The sequence below is a fragment of the Corvus cornix genome, chromosome 1A, assembly GCF_000738735.6.
Source record: "Corvus cornix cornix isolate S_Up_H32 chromosome 1A, ASM73873v5, whole genome shotgun sequence".
Classification (NCBI taxonomy): Eukaryota; Metazoa; Chordata; class Aves; order Passeriformes; family Corvidae; genus Corvus; species Corvus cornix.
Genome location: NC_047057.1, coordinates 44,514,703 through 44,532,152, shown reverse-complemented (window position 1 = coordinate 44,532,152; position 17,450 = coordinate 44,514,703). Strand labels below are relative to the sequence as shown.

The 17,450-nt window shown below is 36.3% G+C and overlaps 1 protein-coding gene across 17 annotated transcripts in view; it reads left to right on the top strand.

Moving 5' to 3' along the window:
• NR2C1 (nuclear receptor subfamily 2 group C member 1) overlaps positions 1-17,450 on the top strand; it is a 54,317-nt gene that overhangs the window by 25,910 nt on the left and 10,957 nt on the right. For all 17 annotated transcript variants that reach the window (XR_005604592.1, XM_039571614.1, XM_039571609.1 and 14 more), the window contains 9 exons: positions 1,176-1,257; positions 3,216-3,395; positions 5,342-5,489; positions 5,591-5,681; positions 6,858-7,042; positions 10,395-10,557; positions 11,960-12,081; positions 15,101-15,240; positions 17,162-17,299. Coding sequence is in view for 16 of the 17 variants with exons in the window: in XM_039571614.1 (XP_039427548.1) it covers positions 1,176-1,257; positions 3,216-3,395; positions 5,342-5,489; positions 5,591-5,681; positions 6,858-7,042; positions 10,395-10,557; positions 11,960-12,081; positions 15,101-15,240; positions 17,162-17,299 (1,249 nt within the window). In the remaining variant the exon portion in view is untranslated. The remainder of the gene's footprint in view (positions 1-1,175; positions 1,258-3,215; positions 3,396-5,341; positions 5,490-5,590; positions 5,682-6,857; positions 7,043-10,394; positions 10,558-11,959; positions 12,082-15,100; positions 15,241-17,161; positions 17,300-17,450) is intronic.

Sequence of the window (17,450 nt, the reverse complement as noted above, 5' to 3'; positions counted from 1 at the left end):
TAACATTAATACTGGAAATTTGGAAGGATCCAAAGGTTAATATTCTCTTAACTCATCGTCTTATTTTTCTTAAGAAGTTGGTGTTTTTTTAAAGAAAACTTAAGAGATGAACCTTGGAGACAGTATTGTTTAAAAGGCTAACTAGAAGAAGTATGCTTGTTAAACTTTCCTGCATATGTCATCTGTACTGTGTTCCAAACTCTAAAAAGCACAATTTCTTAATTTTCTCTGTAGAAGAGAGAGTACTTTCTGTTTCAGTTACTTCCCTTTTTATTAGAGGTCCTGTTCTGAGTAAATGAAGCAAGAATGAGGAGCCTGGCTTCCCTTTAAGACACAGTAGAAGTTAAAAACTCTTCAATCTTCTAAACTGTATTCTCTTTTTAATGAGAAGAATTTTTTTTCTTTTCTGTGTCAGGATGGTGTTGGGTTGTTACTTGTGATTCGTGTGTTCCTTTTTTAAATGGAGTTTTTGCTGTGCTTTATTTATGTTGCAGTGGGATAGTTTTCAAAGATTAAGTGGAAGGTTCTGATGCCTACCCTGTAGTACTGGAATTCTAAAATTATGTGCTTACAAAGCTTTACAGGTACCAGAGATAAATGAATGAGACAAGACAAGAATATCTGAGTAATGTCAAACTGTTACTGAAAGCCAAACTATAATACTAATTGATAGTTAATGATAGTGTCCAGAGTACATTTTCTTTTGGTTCAAGTTTGTGTGTATTATAAAAAAAGGAGTCAATAAACCTCAGTGTAGATCTAGTAGCCTTTACAAGGGATTTTTTTTTGTTCCATTTAATGCTTAAGTCTTCTTTTGTACTATGGATGAGTCATTAGTATATAAGTATAAAATTGAACAAAAGGTAGGAGTATACTGATGCTAAAAGTTTTTCAAAATGCCAGTCCATTTCGCAGAACTAGTGTTTAGATAAATTAAATCTTGAATTCTTCTCAGAAGCATAACAAAGAAAAGTCTTGTTCTCTCCTGACAGGGAGCACAATGGCATGGCATGTAGTTACTTTGTGTCTCTGAAGACTATTAGATGTAATGAAGAAAACATGATACTTTGTAGATTTAGTCCCCTATCTTAGACAAAAACCAAGAGCATGAGATGTATTTTACTATCTAGATGGTAAGAAAAAGAAAAATTAAATTCTTTCACACTTTTTTTCAGATTTTAACAGACAACTCACCCAATGAACAGGGCTTAAATAAAGTGTTTGATCTGTGTGTTGTATGTGGAGACAAAGCATCAGGTATTTATTTTTTTTCTTTCCTTTTTTTTTTAAGGTAGTGCAATTTTATAAAAGCAGTTTAAAATTTTTATAACAGTTTGCATGCATATACATATATAAATCTCTTTACATGTGGTGGAGAATTACACTAAATGGTACTCTAGTGTTCATGGATAGGATTTATTGTTGTTTAATATAGAATCATAAAATATCCTGAGTTGTAAGGGACCCACAAGGATCACTGAAGTCCAACTCCCAGCCCTGCACAGCACCATCCCCATGAGTCGCACCATGTACCTGAGAGCATTGTCCAAACACTTCTTGAGCTCTCTCAGGTTTGATGCTGTGACCACTGCCCTGGGGAGCCTGTTCCAGTGCCCAACCACCCTCTGGGTAAAGAACCTTTTTCCTAACATCTATCCTAAAATCCCCCAGACCAACTTCATGCCATTCCCTTTGGTCCTGTCACCGGAGTGAGGAGGTCGGTGCCTCCCCCTCCATTTCCCCTAGTGAGGAACCTGCGAGGTCTCCTTTCAGTGGGGAGCAAACTTCCTAGAAAATAAAATCAATTACAGGTTTTTTTCCCCAGAATTGGCAAAGTTTAACATTAAAAATGCAGTTGCTAGAGCTTTAAATACATGTCAGACTTCACCCATCTCGAGGAAATTTCTGCCAAGCTTAAGGCAAAGATCTGGTTGGTGTATTCTGATTATTAACACTTCTCTGACTCCCCAGTGGAGGGCTGGAGTCTCCGTTGAGGGGCTGGAGATCCCAGGAGGTGTTCCTCCTGTGCTGGCCTTGGAGTATTGAGTAGTGGTAAGGACTTTGGGGAGACTGCCATGTTTCTCTGAGCATCTGTAGGTTTTGGGGAGCCTCCCATGTCACAAACAATGCCGTGAAAACTGCTTTGCAGACACTTCCAAGCTGGAATGCAAGAAGCTACAGCAAAGAGGAGGTGCAGAAGCAGCATGCATGAGTATTTTACAGAATGAATATTCATAATCCAGCTTCTGCAAAAATGTTTCACACATTATTCTTTTAATATATATTATGCTTTTGAAATTTCGCATTTTAGTAGTGGTAAAAAGGTTGTGAAAGGAATCTAGAAAACCTGTTAGAATTTCTAGAAACTTCTGGAAAGAATCTAAAAGTGTTTTCTCCTAAATTGGGTCATGTTTGTGATTTATTTTTGTAATGTGCTGTAGGTATTTAAGGGATTCATAAATCGAAATTGTTGTAACTGCCAAGGATGCCCTCAATCCTTTTTAGTAATGTTTATAGTTTATGCAAAATAAAAATAATTTACTTCTAAAAATAATTTTCAAACTTACTTTCTGTAGTATATCATAGAAATTCTTATACAGAAAACTCACAGAACTGGTCTTCAAAAAAAAAAAAAAGAGTTGTAGCTATTCTAAATTACTCTTTCATTGATGTTTTACTGCAAGAACTATGGAGGTACCATTACCCTGTTAGGAAAATGAAAGGTGAAAGCAAAGCTTTGAAGTGACTGCCTACTGCTGTCAAATGCCAATGCCATGTTTGCACTTTCCATGGTTTCATTAGATTTAATGCATACAATTTTGACAGCTGAACTTGTAATGAGCAATCACAGGGATTGTCTGTAGGAAAAATTGCTAGAGAAATGTATAAATTAAAATATTTTTTGCTGTATTCTTGCTAACCTGTTTTCTTAGCCTTTTTTAACACTATTGTCAACAGATAAGGAAATAATTTAATAAGCAGCTTGCCTATTTATAAAATCCTGTTCACATGCTTTGAACTAGAGAAATGGTTCACTTGCTTTTCTATGTTGTTTTATAGCCTCAATATATTTTAAGATCTGAAACCCATGGGGAAAAAGAGTGTTCTTTTTCTGGGTAAAATAGCTGATACTTTGTTTTTAATAAACATGAAATCTAAAAATATAATATTCTACTGTAAAATTAATGTCATGCTTTCTGGTACTTTGTAACTAGGGCGTCATTATGGAGCAGTAACTTGTGAGGGATGCAAAGGATTCTTTAAAAGGAGTATACGGAAGAATTTAGTTTATTCCTGCCGAGGAACAAAAGACTGTGTCATTAACAAACACCACCGGAATCGCTGTCAGTATTGCAGGCTGCAGAGATGCATCGCCTTTGGGATGAAACAAGATTGTAAGTCTGAATAAGAGCAAATTGCTTTCCCTGGCAGCTATTTCGTGCTACAAAAGATATGCTTTGTATAGATACAAATTGTTATCTTGATTATATATTTTTAAATCATTGTATCTTTTTCATTTAAAGAACTGTACAAGTTTGGTGTATCAGAAATACGAAATGCTTTCAAGTGTTTGCTTTAAAAGCTTAAGAAGCTCATCCCATGTGATGAAAGTGAGTGAATTGTTACTCCTATGTGGCAAATATAAAGCATGTCTGCATTTTTTTAATGCAGTTCAACTTTTTTATGTGTAAATTAAGCTACTGAATTTGTTGAATTCTACTTCCTTTCGGTTTTTCCATAACTGAGATTACTGGCAATTACTATTCACTTTTGGCAAAGCTCTGCAGAGACAGTTATTTACAAGGCAGAGATCCATAGTGATCTAAAGTTTAGTTCTTACCAATTCCTGCAGATTCCAAGTTCCTTTTTAGCCTTCCATACATTAGATGTAGTGGTATTGGAATATCACAGCAGTATCAGAATACTAAATGCACAGAAAATCACACAAACCACAAATTCTTCAGACCTAATACTGTGACGCTGCTGCTGCATACAGTATTGGTCTTGTTCTCTGCTTTCTGTCACCCTGTTCTTATTTGGCTGACCCTCTTGAACCTCTGTGGACATTTTCCTCCTTACAGCCCTGCTTCTCTCAGCAGAAATCAGTAACACAGAGGAAATTAATTCAGAAAGGGAGGAAAAGCTGGGACAGTGAAAGTGGATCTTTACCCTCTAGTTCAGCTGACAGTTATGTAAGAAAAGGCCCCTCCACAGAAGACTTTATAAGCAGAACAAATTCTCTGGGGTTAGGGATCGGAAGCCAGGAAAATAATCTCTGGGTCACGGGGGAATACTGAGTAGGGGAGAGGATTGTTTGGTGGTAAGTCTCATTCCTCAGTGGGGTGGGAAAAGGAAAGAAAACTTAGCATCATCCCTGACTGTAGCTCCCTCAGTGGGGGTTATTCGTCCCTTGAAGAAGCCTTGGCCTTTTCTCAGCAGTGAGACCCTGCTAGTGAGCACAGTGTTTGCAAAGAAAGATGAAATACTTGCCTCCCTCTCCCACCCTTTAAAGCACTATTTCTGGGTTGCAGGTTGGCTTCAATGGCATTGTCAATTTTTGATACTATTGACATTTGAGGCTTTAAGATATTTATCAGTATCAGTGTAAAAGTTTGAATAGCATCATAGTCTACTGCTTTCTTGAAAAGTTTTTAATGTTTTATCTCAAGTTACACATTTTTCATATTTCCATTTTCCCCGTAGGGGAACTCTTTAAAGCAAGGTGATATATCTGTAGGCTAAAGCCCAGATTCATTCCACCTTGTTTCACTGAGCCATTCAAATTAAAAATCCACTTCATTTCTGAAGTCAGTGACTGTGAGTCAGGGTGTTGCCCAGATTGATCTTAAATGGTCTGAACTGAACTTTTTGAATATACCTTTCCCTCTGTATTGTCTAAGGTCCTAATTCGAGAAGCTTCTTTAAGAGCATGAAGTTACATGGGTTCAACATAGACTCACAATCCATAGAAAACGTATCATGAGTCCTTTACAAAGGAAGTGAGAGTGTGGGATAGTGAAACTGAGAGAATGAGAAGATTTAAGCTTCCACTTTGATTCAAGTTAAAAACTAAGGGATGTCTCCCTTAATTGTAACTTGAAAATGCTACATATGTTTGGTCTCAGACTTTGACTACTACATCATTTCACTTATAACTAATCAAGTCAGTGTGCTGGTTTTTATCTAACTTGTTAGCTTGTTGGTTATGGGATATATTTTATATATGTTTTAGTTATTTTCAGAATTATAAATTATATTAAATTGAATATTAAATAAAGAAGTATTATTTCTTAGTCTGTAATTCAGGGTGTGATTTAATAGTTGGGTATTATTTCTGTAGCTGTACAATGTGAGAGGAAACCTATTGAAGTGTCAAGAGAAAAATCTTCTAACTGTGCAGCTTCTACAGAAAAGATCTACATTCGGAAAGATCTTCGTAGTCCATTAGCTGCAACCCCAACTTTTGTAACAGACAATGAAACAGCGAGGTATGTAAATTGGATTCAGAAGTGGCTATTTCTGTCTTCTGAAAAAGGAAAATTCAATTTTCAAATTAATCAAAATGAAAACTTGTGCTGTTTTCTGTCAGATCAACGGGTTTGCTGGAATCAGGAATGTTTGTTAACATTCATCCGTCTGCAATAAAAAGTGAGCCTACTGTGCTGATGACTCCAGATAAGGTATGTGATGATATGATTGATATAATAAGTAGAGCTACTTGCTGTAATTGTATATGTAAGGAGAGAAGGGTGTTTTATTTGGTTAATCTTTAAAACACTCCTTTATAACATTCACCTGTGTTATAAATGCCTTCTCTTCAGAAGAATCCTCTTAGCCTCACACAGTACAAATGCTGAAAACACTACAAAGCAAATGCCCTTCTTTCATGTTTTTAGAGAGCTTTAAGGGCTGTATTATTTTAATTTTGTGTTGGGATAATCCTGACACTTGGCTCACTCTTTTGCACAAATAAAATGAGGTGTTCACAAAACTTCTCTTGGCATTACCACAGTGCATATTGTAAATATGGTTGGATTTTTTTCTCCTGAATCACTGTTTTTTTGGCAAAGCTGATAAGACCTATCTCATCAACAATCTTATTTCTAAACTGGTTTTCCTTTGTTTCCATTTTGTTGCACATACTGATCCACTAAAGCCATGTGGTAGCTTCCTCACATATGCACAGTAGGAAGCGTTCGTGTTTTTCTAGCTGATACTAAATTACCTCATACTGTTTTCGTGCATTTTGCTTTGCTTGCTCTGTCTGGTGTTAGCAGCAGCATACTTGTTTGTAGTAATGTACTTTTTTATTTTTGGTGGGACACATCTTACCGCCTCTCTGAGTTATTAGCCAGTACTTAATCACTTTGTTCCTTCACAGTTAAACAAAGACATAAACACCAAAAGGCTCCAGGAGAATTCTTTTTCTGCCTGTTTATAAAGGTGACTTTCCATGTATTCCTTCTTCTCAGACATTCTTCTACCCTATTACTACTGACTCATTTACATGGGGAAGGAAGATGCTAAAAATAAAATCTGGAGCAGTCATATATTCCCGGTGATGGACTAGTGCATAGATAAGTGGAATCTTCTTTCTGCACTTGCTTACCATCAGAAGTATTCTTTCTGAAAGTGATAGCTATTACTTTCACAAGTGAATGTCAAAATATTTCATCTTTTAGATGCAGTGCAGTGTCTAATTTCTGTATTGTGGCTACCCATGTATTGAGAACAGTTTTTTTACAGGTATCTCTTTGCACATGCTCAATTCTTTGTTTATGCGAAAGTTAGACTCTTCTCTTGCAGGTTAACTGCTGCCAATTAACTGAGAATTAAAAACTATTCTTTTCCCTTAGGTAGAAGCATGTCAAGGAGATTTAAGTACACTGGCAAATGTGGTGACTTCATTAGCAAATCTCAGTAAATGCAAAGACATGTCACAAAGCAGTACAGAGCTATCCATGATTGAGAGTTTAAGTAATGGAGATGCATCATTATCTGAACCCAAGCAAGAAGAACAAGCTAGTAGTGATGTTACAAGGTAAGGCATGTTACACTTAAAAATACTGTTCTTTCCAAGAAGGTGTCTGTCAATTCAGACCATTAATTAAATCATCACAATGTAGGAAATTTATCTGCTTTAAAAGTAATAGTATATCAGCGTAAGCTCATGTAGATGATAAATACTGTAAGATTCTTCCAAGTGAAATCAAAAGAAAGTTCCGTTAGAGAAATAAATCCTTTTAGTTGTTTGTACATGAAATTCATTTCAGTATAAATGTTACAGCTGATGTTCTTACCTTTTGGTTTGCCATACTGAGGTACGTTAGGTCTTGTACTATAGTCTTAGTACTTTGTGTGATCCTGGAAGACTTGTTCTTAAGAGGTCTCATCTGTCTGATAGTTAAATGCTTGTAACTATTAATCACTTGAAAAGCATTTTCTTTCTACACGGCAGAAGTTACAGAATTCTCACTATCAATACGAATACATTCACTGAGTATCTTACAAACTTGTGTCTTGCACCGGTTTTAACTGAGCCATTGTGGTGAGCCTGTGTGTAAGATGTTCTGTGTGGTATATACAGAACTACTCAGAACATCCACAGTTACTCCATCAATCACAATCATGTTCTTCCTTGGTTGTCATCTCATGCAAGCTTCTGACTGCTGTCCCAGCAATATTTTACATACCATCTACATTTTATGTGCAGTCCTGAAAGAGTGTGTAAGTCCGTTAAGGAGAAAAAGGTGGGCATATAGTGGCTGAAATACTGCATTTCCCCTGTGGTCTCTAATGCTTTGTGTAATTGCAAGCAGATCACTTTTTTTCTGCTCCTTTCTTTATATACTGCTTAGAAGGTCAATCTGACTTCTTATAGATGCTGATTTTGGCCTTTGCTGTGTCCTCCTAGGTAAAGAATGTAAGAATATGCCATGTAAGTAGTATTGTACCATGTGCTGATAGACATCACTCAATACTATGGCTGTTCAAAGACATGTCGTAATCTTTCATTTGCTGGCACTTCCAGATGCTTATTTTTGCCAACTTCAGAGTTTCTGTTCAGTTTAAAAGTCTGTCTATGAAAAGGCATCAGGTTCTCTCAGCCAGAGACCTTGAAAGAGCTCAGACTTGGCATACTCTTGTCAAGTAGGTTACCTAATAGTTTTACAGTGGGGAGGTTCAAGATAAACACTGCTGTGAAAGGGAAGTTGTTACTCAAAGAGAAATTAAAATTTTTCTCTAAATTATTGATTTCCTTGCCAGGCCATATGCCAGCATGATCTAACAGACACAGATGTTTATTGAGGAAGAAGAGTTTAAGGGACTTCAGAGAGCACATTTTATCCATCCACGCTTTTCATGTATTTTATTATATTCATTACTAGCAGCTACAGTAGTTACAGTTTCACTTTTACTGACATAAACTTAGAGTACAACTTCTGCTGCAAGCACCCCAGTGCTTTTATATTGTAATTTTACATGCCTTGTCCTCTAGTGCTTCATGATGTTCTTTCTTTACAGTTCATCTGCAGTTCTGTGTATCTGTTAGTGACTGAGCCTGACGAAAAGAGAACCAAATTATTTGAAGGAAAGGATATCAATGCCTTGTATTTTAATGTTGATTATGCTTTGTTTTCTCACTTTGTGGGCTAGATGTTCATAGCTCCCAGGCAGGCTTTGTTCTAGATTTTCTTTTCTGTGGTGTTTTACCTTACAGTCATTGCTCATGTTGGGGATTCGTGTAGGGAAAGGACTAACCTTGCTGAGCCATGAGGAAGCAAAGCTGCTACTGACTTCTGCTGGCTTACTACTGGCAGTTTATGAGATAGGAGGGAGAAGATTTCTTCGAAAGCAACATTGAAGAATGAGTTGGGAAGAAAGTATCATGGGCAGACATGGTTAACAAGTGTACGTGCCCACACTATTTAAAAAGGACTCTTCAGCCTGTGCTAGAATAAATACAGGATAGTGACAGATGCATGTTTTCCTTTTGGGGAAAGGGGAGGTCTGATTCCTCTCTTAAATTTCTGTCCCTGCCACATGAAGAGCCCTGCAGAGATTCTGTTGTTTCCTAAAAAGCAGCTGTCACTGAGCTGCTGTGTTCACCTGTTCTGTCTAAGACTGCAAAGAGTGAATTGTGGAAGACCTGAAACTCAGATCTTCTAGCAGGAGTCCATAGCATAGTTTCTAGAGCTGAGCCATGAATGTCTTCCCTTTGTGGCAACTTTGCATATACCAGAGACAGAAGATGGCCCAGGTGTGTCTGTATAGTCCACTTGTGTATGCTCCAGTCACCCTCATGTGTACTCATCAAGGTACGCAGGCTAGTGAGGACCAAAAAGTAGTTCATTTACCATCCCAAACCTTGAGGCAGTGTCAGCAGCTCTTTCATTGTGGTATTTCATTTGGTTGTGAGTAGTTATGTCAAACAGCTCGATTTTTTTCAGCATGTTAGTGAATTCATATAGCTAGGGAGTGTGGGGGTAGAGAAGGTGGCCAAGTTACCGAGACTTTGGCATTAAATCAGTGATTTTAGACGCTGTGGTAATAAACATGTCTGTAAGTCGAGAATGAGCTCTACACACAAGCTGATAATCAACTTTTGTAAAAATCTCAGACCTCAGTGCAGAGGTTTTTCATGCAACACTATAGAAATGATGCTATTCCTAGGATATATCATCTGTCTGTTGGCAGTGATCAAGTCTGTGTATTTTTGATTGAAGGTGTGTCACTTGTGCTTCTCAGGTGTATTTGTGAACAGAAAAACAACATGTGTTATCAAGCAGCGAAATATTGAGTAATACATCTGTGCTTGTCCTGACATCTGCCCTCTAGCATTTGTGCTTGTGAAAGCCAAGAGTCACTGCCACACAGCAGAGGGTACTCAGGATTGTATTGAAAGCATGGCAGTGCTTTCTCTTAAATATTTGGAAGCAGTCTTTTCAAATTAAGTTGAAAAATCTAACTACAAGTCATTACTTAACAAAAAAAATCTTACTCTGTGCTTCATAGCAGTAAAAGCCTGTAAAATTTACATGTGCACTAAGTGACTGTAACAGCAGTCTGATGATTATGTCCTCAAAACGCTCATGCCAGCGCTCTCAGTGAACATCACTAAAGAGATCTTGAGAAGCAAACTGTGATTCAGCAGCACAACCAATATGTCAAAACTGTGAATTTGTTGGCAACTAGTGTAAACAGGATCTGCTGCTAATTTTTGTTTCAGAGTTCGATGGAATGTCAGGAAAAGCATGCTACTGACTTCTATTTTCCAAATCTCACTCTTTGAAACAGACTTTACATACAGGTTTCAGACTTGTGCAGGTTCCTCTTAAATTGAAACGGTCTCTAAAATGAAATTTTCTTTTTGTTTGTTTGTGATCTCACAGGGCATTTGATACTCTTGCAAAAGCATTAACTCCAGGAGAGAGCACAGCATGCCAGAGCTCTGAAAGTATTGATGCCAGTGCACAGCTGCTTGGTGGAGAAACAAGCATGAACATTGTTGAAATAGAGGGGCCACTACTCAGTGATGCTCATGTAGCATTCAGGGTACTGAATAGTTTCTTACTGTTGACTGTTTATAACTATTTTGACATAGTAATGTACAATAATGATCTGATTAAATTTTATTTTGAATTTCTTAGAGGAGTATTTGTTCAGGTGTTGGCATTCATTTCCAGTCAATGAACTGCTTTTGTTCACTGGTTAACTCTTTGGGAAAAAGTACTGTGCTCTGCAGTGGTTCAGCTGCACTGGTTATTTTATAGTTTCTTACCTTAAAAATAGTGGGTAATCCATGCAAAAGGATTTACGTAGACAAATAATTTGCATGGAGTCAGCATTTCACTGCATGAAGCAGGTTCAGCATCCACATTCTCACTTGTTAATGGGTGTATCTGATGCAATCTGCAACTGCATTTTGAGACTTCTAAGTGTATTTGTCAGTTTCTTCTTTGTGTAGATACCCTGTTTTAGTATGGTATTAATTGACTTAACTACAGTTTCTGTGTTAGTTAGCCATGTATTTTCTGGATTTATTTCTCATTTTACAAGCCTGCAGCAATTCGTTCTATCTTTTTTTTCATCATCATAATTTTCATGGACAAATCAAAAAGCTTGTTTATCTGAAAACTTACTCAGTAACAGGCATTTGGTTAAACTTCACCCCTCTTATCAGCATCTGTTTTGATCATTCAAATGAATTTCTCTAATGCAAATGTCAGGTTTTTTTAAAAAAATTGCATTAGCCAGAACATTATATTAAAAAGTATTAATTTCTGAAGACAGAATTACAAGTTCTAAGCTATTTTGGGTCAAATCTCTTTCTTCACATATGCACATCACTGATTTTACTTATTAACATTGAGAAGGGTCCTTTCTGATGTATGTTGGTTATATTTTTTGGACTTGGGAGCAGCTGTGTATTAGGTGTTTTACTCAAACAGCAAAAGATTTCTCATGTATTTATTTTTAAAATATTAATTAAAAATAAAAGATGTTTTGTGAAATAGAATTCTCATACACACACACACACTCACTCGCTCACTCTCTCTTTCCAGGATTTGGAACTCCTCTAATGTAAGCAACTTCATTCCAGTTACAGTGATTATTCTCTCTTTTTCTTTGAGAATGTATCAGAAGTTGAGTTTTGAGATTTTCCATCTCCAGTTGTCCCAGACATGAATCTTCATCTATGAATCAAACGTTTTGTCTTTTTTGTTTCTTTGTAGTTGTATTACATACAGCATGTAATGGTGTGGCTAATAATGCAAAAGGCAGTTATTCTGTTTTGTGTCAGGATTATACCATGTTTATTTAAAAAACAACTTTATTTGTTCACTTAAAGAAACTCAAGACTGAAATTTTCCTAAGCATATTATGAAGAAAGTAAAATAACTGTCTTGCACTTTTTTCTTTATTTCTTTTTTTTTTTCCTACTTTTTTCTTGCAGCTCACCATGCCTTCTCCTATGCCTGATTATCTTAATGTTCACTATATCTGCGAGTCTGCCTCCAGGTTGCTTTTCTTGTCCATGCACTGGGCACGTTCCATTCCATCTTTCCAAGCTTTAGGGTAAGTGTTCAGTTACTCTATTCACTTACATTGTGGATGTGTGCTTTTTAAGTTTTGGTTTTTGCTGTCTTCTTTGGGGACTTTTTAAAATATAAAACTACTAATTAACACTGTTATAAATCTTAATCAGTAAGGCAAATTTTCTGCATCAAAACTACTCCCAGTTTGAGTCCAATTCAGGGCTTTGGTTGGGTTTTGAAGGAAAAAGGAGTAGATTTAAAACAATTGAATGCCCGCACACTGCTGCTTCTTAAATATATTTTGAGAAAATAGGAATTCCTATCAGCTTTTTAATAGCTACAGCCCTGTGCTACATCCTGATGCTTATCAGGCAATCACCAAAAAGAAGTCTGAATCCCCAAATATTTTTATCCTTATAAGGTGAATTACTAGTAATAATTCTGCCTTTAATAACCTACATGAAGAAAATGGTTAGCTAGGTTCAGCAAACATTCAGAATGAAGTTGTCTAATTTCAGAAGATTTGCCAAAATAAATGGCTCCTGTAACGACAAGGTAATTCTTACTATTGTTTTTGCAGTTTGTATAACATCCTGCTTCTCCATCAGAATTCAGTGTATCACTTAAAATTCTTAAGCTTAGTTTTGTAGTCCATTGCTGATCATCATGAAAAAAATCTCAAAACCGCATGGGGAGAACTGATTTATGTTATTTCAGAAGTAACTTTATGAAGATAGGTCAAACAAATAAAGATACTGTATCAGCTCTGACACAAATGGAGAATAAATCATGTTAGTTTGTTGTCATCTGCAGTGTTTCTGTTTAATTCAATATCAAAATAGCCTGTGACTGTTACAGCAAAGAGAATGCCTTTTTAAAATGAGGGATTGTCCCATTTTCCAGGAAAGCTGTCAAAAGCAGGATGATCTGTGATTACCATTTGTGTTTACTCAGATGCTTAAGCCAAATGATTCTACACTTTTTAAGGAAAGATACTCTATTGTGTGTAATTAAGCCTGTGTTTTGGAGAAGGAGAAAGGAATATTCTATAAAGTTAAAGAATAGTAAGGGTAAAAAAATAGGTAAATTTGATGCTTTATTTTGGTAGAAATTGTTGCCCTGGAGAATTTCAAAATGCATAGCACATGATGTCATTTTGAGTTTTTAAAAGGTTTTTGTTACAGAGAGACACTGCAAATTAGTACAAATTAATATTCTAACAACAAATGCGAATTGCTCCTTTGTAGTAGGAGTAGAAGACCTCTCTCCAAAAAGATTTAACAAGAAAAATCTGCACATGCTCTTTTTATCTGTTACTTCACAATATATTTTTCTGCTTGAGTAAAAAATATGGAGGAGTAAGCTGCCTTAATAGTGTTAATATTCACCTGTGATAGCATTTATAGACCCAGTCAAGATCATGGGCAACAGTATATAAATTACATAAATTCAGCTTTCCTTTGAAGTGCTTAAAATGCAAACTATGTTCAAGTGGAGATTTATTTGAAATTAATGCAGCCTTTATAGTTTGAGCACATTATATCCTATAATTTTGACGTTTAGAAGGGTGACTCATTTCACTTTTAAACTGAAGGGAAATTCATGGAGCATGATGGGTAATGGTTTTGTTAGGAAGATGGATAATTGTACCTAGGTTGTTTCCTCCCTTGGGCAACACTCTCCTTTAGTCACAGCAGGATAGCTAACTTTGACCTAATGATGTAGTTAATGATGCCAGGTACTGATGAGTTCCTCTTCCTACACAGGCATCTTTGTACACAAGAGAGTTTCCTACTGCAACGTTCACCAAGCTGGTTACAGCCTCTTAGTTTTGTGAGGCTGCTTAAGCAAACTTAAGAAATGGTTTTGGTCTAAGTTTGATCAGCCATAAAGATGCTCTAGATGATATGTTTATCTACACACACGTATCAGATGCGTAGCCAGCACACCCTGTTTTCAGTGGTGCTCAGCAGAGTCCCTTGGACTATGTTAAAGGAGATGAATGAAGATGTGACAAATATGTGCAGAAGCTGCATGTGCTGGATCATGTCTACCATAATAAGAACTTGATCATAGTAAAAAATACTGCTCTCAGTAAGCTCTCTGTAATCCAGTTAAGGACAAGTCTGTGTTCACCTGTCATTTGGCATCTTAGTATTGCAGGAAATCATCAGAAATGTTCTGGAAGATTACATCAACATCCTTGCAAAAATCCATTCCACTGTATTTTTGTAGTTGAAATCCTAGCTTTAATATGCTTTTCTTCTTTGATAGATCTTGTACTTCTTTTAAATTTCCATTATTTATATTCACTGGCTAAAACTGTGAAACCTGGTACCTGAATTTGACTCCTCTCTGGTAGGATTTGCTTTCTGAGGTACTGAGCTCTTGTTAAGCTCTGTGAGTTAGAGATGCTTGGCATTACTGAAAGTTAGGTTACTAATACAGAAGTGGCTGAATATGAATTGATATATTTAATTTTAAGCTACAGCAAAGAAATCCTTATGACTGGTATTTCTACTTTGAAGTCCATATTTCAAACCTTATTCCAAACTTGAAAGGGATGCAGAAAGTAGCAATCAGGAAGCTCAGAAGCTTGATCACACATGTTCCATTTCACCTGTATCTTTAATTAAAAAGTTATACCAACCTGTCAGTTTTCAAGTGAAAAAAAAAGGCCTTTCAGTCACTTCTACATCCACAATACAGGAACAGTGCAATCTTTTTTTGTCCATGCATATAAATGTTGTTCTAAATCCTAAGAAAACTAGCGTGATGGAGTACACTGAGACAGTTGTCATTTACTGCAACTTCAGCTTGCTTTTGTGATAGAAATCTGTCTCCTTTTAGGTCATTTAAGCAAAAATTTATTGCTTCACAAAAGTCACTTTAAACCAGGTATTTTAATTCTAGCATGCAAAGAAAAATGATGCAGAACTTCATTTTGGTATTAGTTGTAATGATTGAATTAGATTAATGTTTTATGAAGTGTTCTTCAAATTAAAAAAAAGTGTGAATGCAAATAGCTGGTTTTACTAAATTACTGTGCTTTTTAATAGACAGGATAACAGCATATCATTAGTAAAAGCCTGCTGGAATGAACTTTTTACACTTGGTCTAGCACAATGCTCACAAGTTATGAATGTGGCAACGATCTTAGCTGCATTTGTTAATCACCTTCAAGGCAGTTTACAACAAGGTAAGGTGTATAATATGCACATGCCAGACTTGGGGAATTACTTGATATTTTTTAAGTTTTGAACTGCACAGAAGCTTTTTATTTATCCTTCAGTTGTTAATGTAAATTTACTGTTTAAAGAATTTCATGTTAGTATTGAAAGAAAATGATACTAGCAACTACAGTCCACAAGATGGAATTTTTTAGTAATTTTGCAAAAGTCAGCTATGCTGATATTTACCTCCAAATGAAAAAAGATATACACACTATTTTTAGTTTTGTATATATATAATCTGTCTGCCTAATAGAGATTAGCATTTACTGGGGGTGTTTTTATTGTGTGCTGTAATTTCTAATAGTGTTATGCAGTCCTGTTAATACCATCAGCCCAAATTAGGAATATTTTGGGCAGCATCAGTGTTAAGAACACAAGAGTACTGTGAATATGGTTCCTCTGTATGAAGGATACAAAGTAAAGAATGACCCACCTGTCCTTGCTCTTCATAGCTGTGACACAAAGCAGCTGAATGCCAACTTGGTGATGCAGTTCCTTTACATAACTTGGCTTGTTGACTTCTGTGTATTAGTTTTAGTCTACGTGCAAGTCTTCGACAGATCTTCACTAAGTACACTTTGTTCCTTGTTAATCCTATGTGCTGCATCTTTGGCATATTTTTCATTCAAATGAAAGACATGTCAGTTGGCCTCTTTAATTCTGTTCTTCTGAGCAGGAGGGGAGTCTTTTAGCTAAGCTTTGTGTGCTTGTGGACACTCACAAGGTTGTCAGCACTAAAAACTAACCAGTCAATAATAGTATAGTCTTCATCTGTTCAGTCATAACACTTTATTTTTAAGGTAGATGTATGTAAGATCCCTTAAAAACAGGCAGAGAAATATTCTTGCAGAGACTTTGATGTATATACAAAAATCTAAGCATTTTCAGATTTAACTAAATTTTTGAGTTGTTTGCTGTTAGGGGTATGAAAATGCATTGTTGTTGATGCTATGCAAATGCAGATTGATAAACGGGAGAAAAACAGCCCACCAGACTAGATTTTTCATCTTCTTTTATGATAAGGTAATTAAAGAATTATTTCTGAGGGGTTTTCATGATTTAAAAATATCCACAAGATCCTCTTATAAATAACAATAGTTTAAAACAAACTGATCAAATCGTGAGATGTACTAGATCAGCTAAAGATACTAACAAATATGTGATTGTCTCTAGGACAGATACAAATGGAATCTGGAAATTTTGGTCTATGTAATATTTGAAGTATGTTTACCAAAAGGGTATTGTAGGAATTAGTCTTTACAAATGCATATTTCTACCATTTAAATTGGGAATTCAGGTTGACTGCAAGAACCAGTTGTGCAGGATGCCAGCTGCAGTATCTCCAAGAGATACCAAGTTTCTGGGGTCTAGGGACTCTAATTTGATGGGTTATGGAGGGAATGGGATTTTCAGGCTGCTTTGCTATTGGTGACTCACAGCTCTGCACCAACCACATTCCCCTCAGTGCAAATCAGGGAAGGTGTATAGTACCCCTTTCCCAGCAGTGGCACAGTCTTTGACTAAAATAACTCATGTACACTATCCTACCATGTGGTACCAGATCCTTAGACACAGAGCACAGGTCTGCAGTAGCAGTGTATGCTTTACTTATAAGTAGTCTCTTCCTTCCTTGATCATTTCAAGCTCTAGTCCATGCCTGATTACTGGAAGCATTAGTGGCAGGAAAAGCCCGAATTGGAAGGGGGGGGAAAAAAAGTCCATAATTGTTGGTGTCAGGATTATTCAGACCAAATAGGAATTTATAGATGGCGTAGATTTCCCATTGTTTGAATTGAATAAAAGAATTCTTTTTAAAATTCCAGTGTGACCAGGTTTTTTGCATGTGTGTTGACTTGGGATTTTTCATTTATGTGTGTCTTGATTTAGATAAGCTGCCAACAGACAGAGGAAGACTAGTAATGGAGCATGTCTTCAAATTGCAAGAGTTTTGTAACAGCATGGTTAAGCTGTGTCTAGATGGATATGAATATGCATATTTGAAAGCAATCGTCCTCTTCAGTCCTGGTATGTAATTAATCCAAATGTAAAATTTTAATCTGTGCTAATTGTTGCCATATAACTGTTTCATTATATGCAGTTACTGCCTCATTTGTTGAGGAATCTTGGAAGGTGTGTAAGGACTGTAGGGAAGAGGAGGGTTATCTTCTAATGTAAG